At 48.4% G+C, this 12764-nt stretch overlaps 1 protein-coding gene across 1 annotated transcript in view; it reads left to right on the top strand.

Moving 5' to 3' along the window:
• Positions 1 to 135: 135 nt before the first annotated feature.
• The window catches only part of LOC111730224 (putative E3 ubiquitin-protein ligase UNKL), a 43424-nt gene continuing 30795 nt past the window's right edge, over positions 136 to 12764 (top strand). The window contains exons 1-4 of the mRNA XM_023521467.1: positions 136 to 149; positions 219 to 554; positions 9624 to 9800; positions 10209 to 10342. Coding sequence (XP_023377235.1) covers positions 136 to 149; positions 219 to 554; positions 9624 to 9800; positions 10209 to 10342 — 661 coding nt within the window. The remainder of the gene's footprint in view (positions 150 to 218; positions 555 to 9623; positions 9801 to 10208; positions 10343 to 12764) is intronic.

Genomic DNA, 12764 nt, shown 5'->3' with positions numbered 1-12764 from the left:
GAGGGGGTGGCCACCTAGACTTGGAGTGAGGGGTCGTGCCTGGGGTTCGAAATGGGGGGCTGCGCTTGAGGTCAGGAACCGCCTGGGGTCGGGATGGCACTTGGGCTTGGGATCCTGGGCGCGCCTGGGGTCGCGATGTCGCGCCTGAGGTGCGGGAAACGCGCCTGTGCTCAGGATGGGGAGGCGGGGCGGTAGCCTGGGGCCACCTGGATTCGGAGTGGGGGTCGCGCCTGGGGTCGCGTCGCTCTGGGCCCGCCGTGTCCGGCCCCCACCCACGAGTCCCCGGGCCGCCCGCCGGCGGCGGTGGCGGCGGAAGCGACCCGCAACGCTGTTTGTCTTTTTAGGTATCTAAAGGAGTTTAGGACAGAGCAGTGCTCCCTGTTTGTGCAGCACAAGTGCACCCAGCACAGGCCATTTACCTGTTTCCATTGGCATTTCCTAAATCAGCGTCGGCGCAGACCGCTCCGCAGGCGCGACGGCACCTTCAACTACAGCCCGGACGTGTACTGCTCCAAGTACGACGAGGCCAGCGGCGTGTGCCCCGACGGCGACGAGTGAGTGTGTGTGTATGTGGGGGGAAGGGGGAAGGGGTGGGCAGCGCCAACTGCTCTGCCCCTGGATCTGCCTTGCGCGGGGTCGCGGGGCAGACCCCTGGTTCTTTTCAGCACCTAGCACACCTGTACAGGGGATCCTGTCTTTACTCTGAAGTTTTTCCGTGACTAGGACTGGTGGTGGTGGGGGGAGCGGAGCATTTCTCTATCTTTAGACCAGTGTGGGAAGAAGGGCTGTGTGTGTCTCAGGAATAACCCTTGCATGGTTCAAACCGAATTTGCTTCACTTCCCACTTTCGATTGCCACAGAGTTTTCCAAATTTCCTACATTAGAACCGGCCCTAATGAGGTACAGCTTCCAGGTTTAGGATTATTTTTGTAGTTGTCGGTTGTTTTTGTAACAAGAGCTTGTTAGAATGTTTGTTTACACTATGCAAATGTATATGGAATGTTTCCTTTCATGCTGTTTACATGTTTAATTTTTAAAAAATAATTTATAAGAAAGTTATTTGCAGAGTGTTATGTAGCACTTTTAAAGTTTAAGAAATCAAGATTTTGTTTGGATAGACCTTTTCATATGTATATAAGTTTCCTAATGGTGTTATGAACAGATGTCTTTATTTTGAAATATGTAGAATGGGAAAATGGGAAGTACAGTCAGCTTGTATATTCATATAACGAGCAGAAATTGGTAGCCGGAGGCTTTGCTTTTTTTCTGTGGGCTGTTTGAGGTGAGGAGGGGTTGTCCATTCCTGCCAGGAGGTGGAATGGCATCACTGTGCTTTAGAGCCCTCTGAAAACAACTTATTCAACTTCTGTCAGGATTAGGGTTTGATTTGGAAGAAATCTTCAGGTCCATCCCCTGATCCCTCTGAAGGGAAATGATTCTCCAGGTATACTCCCTTTTGAAGACAGTTTTCATCCCACCGTACATAAAGATAGGTGGAGCGTTTTCCTTCATTGTCCAAAATGCTTAAGCCAGGGAATCAACTTTTAATCTGTGGTGATTTGATACATTTTATACACTTACTGAAAGGTGTTTAGTTGAACACCAGCTAATTACATAGTGTTGTCGTTAAGGTAGCTTGAAACCCGTTGAAATAATGTAGCCAGCTCCACCTTGGTTAAGATTGCTATACTTCTGTAAAGTTTGAAAAGTGCCCTATTCTGCAAATGGGTCTTCAGAAGAAAGATGTTTTTGCCTAGCTGCGGCCTGGTATCAGGTCCCCCGTTTCCTTGGTCATGTCAGTAGCCTCTCTGGACCTTGGGTCCAGTAGTCCAGGGGGGCCCCTAATGCTTGACCCTGGTGCAGGGATTCAGTGACTTGTCTGACCCTGTCCCAGAGTCAAGTATGGGGGACTAAGTGACAGTATTCACTAATGATGACTTTAATGCATGAAAAGAAAGCATGTTTTCACAGCTGTCTCTGGTCCCGGGGTCTGGATGTCCTGCTGGGCCTGGGGGTGGTATCCAGTTCTTATAGGATGAAGAGTGCTGCCACTGCAGCACTCTTGAAGGTGGTCATTTTAATCTGGCTCAAATAGTAATTAAATGATATGCAGTTATTTATTATAAAACTATTAACATGTAGTCTAAATGGCATGCATGTTATCATTGAGAAACAGGATGAGTGGAACCAAAATGTTTGACATTTTCTGTTCCTGTGTACATCTATACACAGTAAGTCATGTGTCTTATTAAAGATTTTGTTTGTAACTTCTACTGAGCACCAGATAACTTGCTTCAGCCCTTTAGAATGCATTTGACAGCCAGCCATCTCCCTGGGGGATCTCTCCTTAGTGATTACCACTCATTCTATGGGCGAGGGTCTATCCCATCTCCCACAAATGGAATGGTCTGGAATTTCTGTCTAATTACATGTTCTGGTGCACACAGGGTTGTCATGGAATTTGTAAATAGATACTACCTTTCAGAGCAAGAATGGGGCCTTCCTTTTATTTCAGTTCATTGGTTCTTGAAATTTCTATTTTGAGCATATGTACTACCAACCTATTATTTTAAAACATGAATATGTAACAAAGACCCTTCAGTCAACCCTCAGTCAGGTGACATAAGCATCCAGTGTTGTTCTTGGCCCTGGCTGGGGGCACCATGGGGCTGAGTAGGAGGGGATGGGGACCTCAGGAGGGTCAGCACACCTGTTATCACCCTCCTCCTGTGGACCCTCCCCTACTGTCACACCCCCACTGTCACCCTTTTTTCTTGGTGGGTAGTCACCCTCCCCCTTTCACTGTCATCCCTTTCCCTCAGTGGCTTCTCCCCTGATGTCATGCCCCCTACTCCCACTGTCACCTCTGGGTGGCCCCCCTCTGTCATCTAGCCCTCTCTGTGGGCATCCCTGGCTGTCACCCCTTTACCTTGGCAGGCATTTTAGTCACCCTCCCCCCTTACTGTCACCCCTTCTCCCATGGCTCCCTGCCCCATTGTCATCCCTTTTACTGGCAAGCAGTCATTCTTCACGGTCGCACTTCTATCACCTCTGGGTGGCTTCCTGCTGTTATCCCCCCACTCCTGTGTCACCCCTTTTCCTTGGCGGACAGTCACTCTCCCCCCTCCACCTTTCCTTCTGTGGCCTCCTCCCCCGCTGTCACCCCCTAACCTCGTCCAGCGGGTACCCCTTTGGCCGAGGGAGGTCCCCTCTGTGCTGGCGTCCGGTGGTCCTCCCTTTCCCACTGCCCTTTGTTCTGGGGGACACGCCCCTTCCCTGGAGCGGGTAGCGATTGGCTGTCCGGGTCACGTGCACCCAGCCCCGCCCCCGTGGGAACTGGTCTCCCAGCCGTGCAGCTGCACTGCTAGGGTCCTTTGCTCCGTGCGCGCACTCCCTAAATCTGCCAGAGAGAGTAGGCGGTGCAGGAAACCGCCTTGGAGCTTGGAGCCGGACCCAGTGCCACAGGGTCGGTGTTCCCACCTGTGTGGATCCATCCTAGGTATTAGGCTGGGGATTCCAAGAAAGCGACTCCTGTCGGGAAGTTTTTGGGGGTCCAGCCACATTCTGAAAGCTGCCCCGGGAGAAGGCATCCGGTGTGGAAGGCCTCAGGCACCCCTCTGGTCCTGCTCTCTGCGCAGGCAGTGGTCAGGGCCGATCCTGGTCTTCGCACCTGGAACCCAGGTGTGGTTGCACCTGCCGCTACATGACACCGCACCTCTTAACGCTGGTCGGGCGTTTACAGCTGTCGGTTTTGACATTTAAAAAGAAGAAAACCCTCCCAGGTGCCTGAGCAGCACCTCCCCGCCTCCCCCCACCCCCTGCCCCGGATTTATTTTATTGGAAAACAATTCACGCAGTCCCCAACTAACCTGTGTACGAAGTAAATGTCCTCTTTTCTCTGTTAATCCTCCTTTTGCCCTAGGCATGCTATCCCTGACTCCCACAGTTAAAAATGTTCTTGTTTTTAATAAGAAATGGGCCCTCCCTGTTATGTGGTGTAACTTTCCAGGTTGACTAGAAATCTGCCTTATTTTTTCTAGGGCTCCCTGCCATTTCTCCCCATAGATCCCTCCCTCCTCACTGCACTTGGAGTATCTGGGGGCACAAGCCCTTCGGTGGGTGGATGATGTCTGCTTCAGTGGACTTTCCCTGTGAATCTGGGTGCGCTTGTGGGAACTTGTTGACGTAGAGAAAACTGTGTCCGAGGATTTGTGCGCCTGCTGTATCATACTTGTGTTTAGTCAGATCTTTCTTTGGAGAGATGCTTTTGCAGTATTTAATTTTTAAAAGTCGGGTGTCTCAGAATCTGAGGCTTAGGTGGAAGTCCATTCACTTCAGAATGGTTGTAAACTTGTTTAAACTGATCTTATGAGTGAACCCTGCTTGGGTTTTTGGGGTAAGATGAAAGCCAAGGAAGAACAGGTGTAGAACATTAGAGCATACTATTCAATAGTCAGCTGCTTATAGACTAGAAGAAGGCACATGCTTTTTAGTTACAAATTAGTCAGCTTAAGAGAATTACAATCAGGTGACTGAGTCAGATCTGTGAGAGACCCATAGAAAACATTAAAAACACTGAGTGATTGCAGCACATTAGTCCTTCCTGCTTGGGGTGAAGGGCCAGGGGCAGAGAAGGTGACTGAAATGAAGTGCCTGGCATAGGGAGCTCAGATGCCCCTTGGAGACCAGTGGAGACATGACCTCTGCAGAGTGGTTCCTTGGGAGAGGGTGGCAGCTCTGTGGGTGCAGAGGAAGGAGGTACACTCATTGCCAGAGGTGATGGTCCACCTTAGGGACTATTGAGGGGTCACTGTCCTGCTCAGGAGTCCACGGCAGCCCTTGGAAGCCAAGGCTGGAGAGAATAGGGCAGAACAGATTGGTGTGGTCAACAAGGGGTTACCTAGCAACCCCCCACACTCAGTGCGTGGTGGGGGGGCAGACTGACCTCCCCACTACCCCCACATTTTCACCATCTCCCCACTCCCTGATCTCTAACTCTGCCCCCAAGTTGTCTGCAGTATACAGGTCTTTCTACTTTTGCCCATTTTCTAAACTCATATCGGGTTGCTTGATTCTATTCCATTTTGCACCTCAGTCATTTTTGTGCTGTGTTCTGCTCTCCCACCTGTGCCTGAGCTCCGAGGACTGGGAGGGGGGTCATCTTGAGTGTCCTTCTCAGCCCAGTGGGTCCAGCCCTAGACCAGCAGCATCAGCATCACCTGAGAACTTGCCCACGTGTAGATCCAAGGTTCCTGTCAGATGGTCTGGGGTTAGCAGGCCCTCCAGCTGATTCTGACACATGTTCCAGTGTGGGAGCTGAGGCCCAGCCTGGTTCACAGATGGAAATGCCCAGTGGACCTGAGTTTGGTGGTTGTCCTGGTCTCACACATAGACTGATCTTGGTCTGCCATGGGACTGAGTTGGTGGGTTGACTTTTGTTTCAGGTGAGAGTTACCATAGGGAAAGGGACAATTTCAGGTTCTCCTGGAGAATTAGGGGCCACTCCTGAGCCCTTGGCATGTTCTTCTTATCCTGGTTTAGTGGTTCTGCAACACTGTGGTGGAACGACATGTCCCGTCAGCTGAGCCCTGTTTTAATTACACTGTTTGGGTGTCTATTTTTTTGTGGATGGGTTTGAGAATTACAGGTGTCACCTTGAATTCAGCACATCACACTGGGTCATGTCACAGGAACTGCAGGGCTGGCAGTGGCCCTGTCAGTCAGTGACACGGTGGCTCCAGGGATGCCTTAGTGCACTCTTGCTGCAAGGAGGACTCTGCACATGGTGTCAGGCTGACCCTTGGGGTCTCTTCAGCCTCTTCCCTGCCCCAGGAGGGGGCTGGCCTTACCACTGGGTTTTCTCTCTGAGGCTTTCCCTTCCACCTCTTAGATGTTTTTAAGGTGAAGCTATTTTCTTCCCTTTAAACACTCTCTAGTATTTAAAGGTCAATTCATGTTTTAGGTCATGTAATAAGCAGGAAGTGACATGGCCTGAGTGAAATAGTAGTGCCCGTTTGGTGCTTAGTGCTGGGGAGTGAGAGACCTTTGCCTGGCTCTGATTGCCATGGTGATGGTACAGGAGAGGAAACAAAATCATGCTTAGGGCTACCCTGAAGGACCACTAGGGAACAAGTGAAAATTTAGATTTAACATTAGGGAAATTGGGAGCCCTCCGCCTGCCAGCGATGCCAGGGGTGGTGGTTTCCCGCCCGCCACAGCTGTGCACAGTGGGTTCTATAGAGAAACCTTCCGGCTGCTTCAGCTCTGGTCTGCTTAATATAGGAAATATCCTCACCCCAGACTGGAATTCTTGTGCCTAACTTATAGTAAATGCATAAGTAGTTCCGCAAATTGGAACTGTTTTTGTAAAATGGTGGCTTTCCTATAAGTGTAAATTGTTTTGTTCTTTATTATGGTAAAACAGACAGAACATAAAATTTACCATCTTAAGCTCTTTTAAGTGTACAGTTCAGTGGCATTAAGTCCATTCACATTGTCGTCCACCTGTCACCACCATCTGTCTCCAGGACTTTTCCATCTTTAAACTGAAATTCTGTCCCCATTAAACAGTAGCTTCTTCCTTCCATCATTCTTGGTATTGAGATAAGCAGATATATATGTATCCTTGCCCCCCACCTTCCTGGTCCATACCTATCCTCCTCTTCCTCAGAGCTGCACCAATCTCCCTTGTCATTTATTCCAGAACTTTGGTTGTTTCCAGCCTTGGGCGGTGGACAAATAGTCCTGCAGTGATCATGTTGTGTGGATGTCTTTTCCTCTTTTTGCCAGCTGTTTCTGGGGCAGGTCTCTAGAAGTGGGATCAGTAGGTGAGAGTGAAGGCATTTGCGGGCTTATTAGGCTTATTATATATATCACCAGATTTCCCTCCAGAGAGGTTGCAACACTTTACCTTTCTGCTGGCAACAGTGTCTGCTTCTCCACAGTTCCACTCTGGGGTTCTGCCCTAGAGCAGGGTGACCTCTCAGTGGTTGAGATCCATCTGCATTTTCTGTTTTGTAAATTCTTTGTTTCTTTCTCTAGCCTGTAGTTCTGCGATTTCCTGGTCTCTTAATTTCTTCATGTTCTTTATTAGTGATATTAGTCTATATATTTATGTGAGAAGCGGGGGAAGGGTTTTGTGTTCTAGATCAGGTTCCCTGGCGTGGCAGAGGGTTCTCTACAACAGCCTCAACTCCCTGGGTGCCAGAAGCTAAATTACTTACCAGCACTGTTCAAAGATGCAGAGAAAGGCTTGGAGGAGCTTGAAATGTAAATATAACTTTGTAGTAGGGATTTCAGACAAGGGCTTGTCAACGCTTAATATAGTAAATATCTTAACATTTGACCATTTTACTTACATCTCCCAATACCGTTTCTTGGAACTTGTCAGGAACACAGGGGAAACAGTTGTATGTGGGCACGTAGAGTGCTGTATGCATATTTATATATTCTTTATGTTTCCTTTTCACAAAGATAGGGCCAAGTTGTCTTGCAACCTTTCTCCATTTTCCACTTTTTCTTTTTCTCATGGCTCTTTGGTGATTGTCACAACTGCTGGTATTCCACTGAAGTTCACCACATTTATTGAAAGAATTGCCTCTTGGTGGCCATTTGCCTTTGTTTCTAGTTTCTGTCATTTCAAGAAAGTGCTGTCGTCCTTCCCTGCGTGTTCATCTGACTGGATCCCAGGTTCCTGGTTGTGTTCTGTCCTTTTGCTCTGGGTGTGGTTTATCAGGTGTGTTGGTTTGTGAAAATGCCACAAGCTGCCCAGGTATGACCTGTGCATTTTTCTATAGGTCTATTATATTTCAGTACAAATATGCAAAAGATTCCTCCCTCTTCCTTGCCGCCCTGCCCCCCGTCTATCTCTAGTGGGCTGTCTAAAATTGTGATAAAATATATAAACATAAAATTTAACCATTTTTAACTGTACATTTCAGTGGCATTAATTACATTCACAGTGTCATACAACCATTACCATTCTCTATTTCCAAATTATTTTCATCACCCCAAACAGAAACTCTGTCCCCATTAAAGAGTCCCTCCTCATTCTCCCCTTCCCCAGCCCCTGGTAAACTCTACTTCTTGTCTCTCTGAATTTGCTTTAGGGACCTCATATACGTAGAATATGTAACATTTGTTCTTTTGTGTCTGGCATCCCTCACTTACCATGATGTTTTCAAGGATCCATCCACCTTATAGCATGTGTCAGTGCTTCATTCCTTTTCATGGCTTAATAATACTCCATTACTTGGATAGACCACATTTTGCTTGTTCATATCTTGATGGACATTTGAGTCATTTCCAGCTTTAAGCTATTGTGAATTATGCTGCCATGATGATGGTGCATAAATATCTCTAGAGATCCTGCTTCTATTCCTTCTGGGTGCACATCTGGGCCCACAATGGGCTTCTGATCTGACTTTTGTTTGGTTAGCTCTAGGGGGCCTGGGGACTCACCTGACACGATGTCCTTTACCTCTGCCTTGTGCCTTGTCTACCCCAGGTGCTCAGTTAGATCTGGGGTGAGCTGTCTGAACTCTGAGCCTCTGTTTCCTCAACTTATAAGAGTTTAAACTGGATGATCACTAAGTCGTTTCTGATTTTACTTTTGAGTCCCGTCAGGTTGCAAAGTGCCACCCATCTGTGCCCTGTGTGGGGAGCCATCCCCACAGGTGCTCCCAGTGCCCAGGTCCACAGCTTGCTGAACGGCAGGGTGGGAGTGGGCCTTTCCCAAGCCTCACGTGGTACTCCAGGCCATCGCTGGAGTTGAGGGGCCTTGTCCTTGGATTTGGAGACTTGCAGCAATGAGCCCCTTGCCTTCTCAGGCTGCTCAAGGGGATGTCGCCATTCAGGGTCTTTTACATATCTCTTCCCTTCCTTTTGTGTCTCTTGTCTGGCGGGACTGACCTTGAGGTGGGCTTAGTCTCCATGTTCCACACATACTGGAACCTTCTAAACCATCTCTGCAGTTCCGCCCCACTGCAGCGTGAACCACTGTCACTGTGGGAAGCCATGTGTGACTCTCCTAGGGAGCGCATGGCTCTGGGCTGTGCATGGCCTGAGTGACACTACACCTTCTGTCCCCCTCCCACATCTGCTTCTCTCCTGGCCCATCTCCTGTTAACGTTCTCCTCCAGCCATATCCAGGCCCCTGTGTTTCTCCCCAGGCTCCTTCCCTCCCTCCCTTGAGGGCGTCCCCAAAGGTACCTGGATGAGAGATGGGCAAGGCCACCAACTCTTTATTTAATAATGCTTGTCAGGAAACATGAATGACACAGCTCAGAGTTCAGCTGTGTCCTGGAGATGAACTTTATTTTTCTGTACTTTATTCAAAAAATTATAAAGGATGATTTTTTCAGGGAAATTCAGTGTTGTGTTTTTCTAACATGTGTAATTGAGGGATTTGTAGGAGTCTGAGTGCCTTGGGGGAGGATTCCAAATCATGGGATGGTTGCTCTGTCCAGTGACGTTAATCCTTTAGTAAGAGCAGATGTTTGAGTGAAGGAAAAATAGAACCAGCTGCTGGCCAGGTGCTAACGAGAAGAAGAGCAGGTTGACACTTAGGGTTGTCCCCAGACCCTAAGACCTAGATGGCGCGTATCACCCCTTGTGCTTCCTAGGTGTCCGTACCTGCACCGAACGACTGGAGACACGGAACGCAAATATCACCTGCGCTATTACAAGACAGGCACGTGCATCCATGAGACAGATGCCCGGGGCCACTGTGTGAAGAATGGGCTGCACTGCGCCTTTGCACATGGCCCCCTGGACCTGCGGCCGCCTGTGTGCGACATCAGGTGAGTGGGGTGTCCTGTGCTGGGTGGGCGGGCAGCCAGCTCACCTCCCCAGTGTTTCAGGCATTACTGGTCTAAAGCAGCTCCTTTTCTGGGCCTTGGTTTTATTCTAATGAAATAACGTTTCCTTCCTCTTGACTCACGTGCCATGGAAGCTCACTGGGGGGTGAAGGGAGAATCCTTACTAAACATAATGCAGCTCTGAAGTTTTTGGGATCTGGGTCAAGATTGTCGTCCCAGGACAGGGGTGCACCCAAGGGACACAGGACACCTGTCCTGAACCTTTCAGGCAGCCAGCCTCTCCAGTGACATGTGAGAGGCTCTGTAAAGTGACAGAACCAAGTGATTCTCCCACCTTCTGGAAGGGCTTTGGACACACCCCAGAGCCCTAACCGGTGTGTTTGTCCATAGGGAGCTGCAGGCCCAGGAAGCCTTGCAGAACGGCCAGCTCGGCGGTGGGGACGGTGTTCCTGATCTGCAGCCCGGGGCCTTGGCCAGCCAGGCCGTGATTGAGAAAATCCTGGGCGAAGACCCCCGGTGGCAAGGTAACCCGGTGGCCACTGTGAGGGGTGGGCTGGAGTAGCCTTGTCCCTGTTGGTAAAGTGACTGGCACGGTGGACCCCGTCACCCTCATTTATAGATCAGATGGGGAAGCTGAAGCTCATCGAGTCGAGTTCTTTACTCTTGTTCCTCGGGCTGAGTGGGTGCTACCTGGGGCAGTACTGAGGGCCATGACCTTTGGTCACATCTGGGGTATGGAGGGGGCCCAAGGACCCCACTTCAAGTTTTAGGGGGACCCTCTTGTGCAGTTGTGCTCACCCGCATGTTGCGATGTCACTGCTTGGGGCAAAGTCCCCCCACAAAAGAAGAGCTGTGTGCCTGCAACTCCCTGCTTGCCAGCGCCGATTGCCAGCGCCGAGGACAAGTGCTTCATTCAGGGTTTTTTTGTTTTTCGGAAAACGTCTCTGAGAACTTCCCACTTTTTGCTTTCTATCTGGTAGACTGCCCTGTAGGCCTCCCTGGTAGGAAGATCTCCAACCTCCACCTGCGCAAGCTGGTCCTCTGTTTTGGCATGGCTGGGAGCGAGGGTCCCCACGCCACCATCAGGGCTGAGCTTGAAGAAGGAAAGGTAGAGGAGGTGAGGGACAGGTGGGGCCTGCAGCTTTGTAGGATCCTGCAGGGTAACCTTTGGCACCTGCACCCAGGTTCAGGTCAGGAATGTCTAGTTCAGGTGCTTTGGCTTCCGTTTTCCAAACGTTCTAGATAAAACCAGCGGTGCTGAAATCATTTTTTTCAGAAGAGCCATTTTAGACTGCTTTCTCCACGTTTTTGTTTTTCATACATAAGTAGTTATTTAGATTGTTAATTAGTAGACTTTATAGGGAAGTTTTAAGAGAAAAATTGTACTTACACAGATAGTACAGTTCCCATGTCCCCCTCCCAGTTCCCCCTCATATGAACATCTTGCATTGATGGTGGTGCATCACCATCACTGTTACAGTTGATGAACCAAGATCGATACATTGTTATTAACTAACATCCACAGTTCACTTTAGGGATCACGCTTGGTTCTGTGCATTCTACGTGTTTGGACAAATGTACAGTGCTGTGTATCCATCACTGTATCACACAGAGTAGTGTCACTGCCCTAAAAACCCTCTGTGCTCCCCTTATTCATCCCTCCCAACTACCCTTTGGCAACCACGGATCTTTTATTCCATAAATTTGTCTCCATAGTTGTATTTTTTCCAGCATGTAATAGCATTGGAATCATCTGGAATGTAGCCTGTTTGGACTGGCTTCTTTCACTTAGTAATGTACATTCAAGATTCCTCCATGTCTTTTCATGACTTGTTAGCTCATTTCTTTTTATCACTGAAAAATATTCCCTTGTCTGAATGGACTCCAGTTTATCCATTCACTTACTAAGGGACATCTGTGAGCCTCTGTGTCTCATGGTCATTGTCATGCAACTCATTTCTGTTCATTTTGTGTCACTTAGCATAGGACCTCATATCTGTTCGAGACATTTGGTCAATATTTGTAAACAAATGTCTAACAATTTTTCTTAAAATTGGCTTTCTTCTTATCCAAATCCCTCTTGTTCTCTCCATGCCCCGCCGTGTGGTTAACATCACTTGTCACATAAGAAGTTATTTGAAGTTCGATATAGCGTGGATGGACGGTTTGTGCCCTGTGTGTAGCATTGCCTGTTTTTGCCCTCGCCATGGGGCAGGACTCTCTCCTTCCATCCTGCTAGTTCCTCAGCCACTGATGTTCAGCCCGCTGAGCAGACGTAGTTAAAAACAATAGCATATGTAATAAAGTGTCACTTATTAACCAGCCCAAGAATAGATGAGAGTTTTAGGAATCCTCTCATCAGTTACCGCTTTTAAATGACCTCTGGTGGCTTTTTGTTTGTGTGTTTTTGCTTTGAGGTAAAATTCAGATACATGAAATTGCCATTTAAAACAATAGACTTTATTTTTTTAGAGCAGTTTATGTTCAACTTGAGTGGAAGGTACAGAGAGCCCACTTATACCTTGTGCCCCATAGGCCCAATGTCCCCACCACAGTTAGGAACCTACATTGACACATCATTATCACCCAAAGTCCATCATTTATGCCAGAGTTAAAATGAACCGTTTTGAAGTGTGCATTTTAGTGGTTTTTAGTTGTATTCTTGATGTCGTATAACCATCATCTTTACTTAGCTCTAAAACTCTATCTAGTTTCCCCAAAGAAGCCCCATACCCATCATCAGTCACTTCCCATACTTCCCTCCCCCAGCCACTTGCAACTGCTAGTCTACTTTCTGACTGTGGATTTGCCTATTCTCCACATTTCACGTAAATGGAATCATACAATATGTGGTCTTTTGTATCCGGCCTCTTTCACTGAGCATAATGTTTTTGAGGTTCATCCACATTGTAGCATGTGTCAGTGCTTATTCCTTTTTATGACCAA

The sequence above is a fragment of the Pteropus vampyrus genome, unplaced genomic scaffold (assembly GCF_000151845.1).
Source record: "Pteropus vampyrus isolate Shadow unplaced genomic scaffold, Pvam_2.0 Scaffold303, whole genome shotgun sequence".
Lineage (NCBI taxonomy): Eukaryota > Metazoa > Chordata > Mammalia > Chiroptera > Pteropodidae > Pteropus > Pteropus vampyrus.
This window is presented reverse-complemented; position numbering and strand designations above follow the sequence as displayed.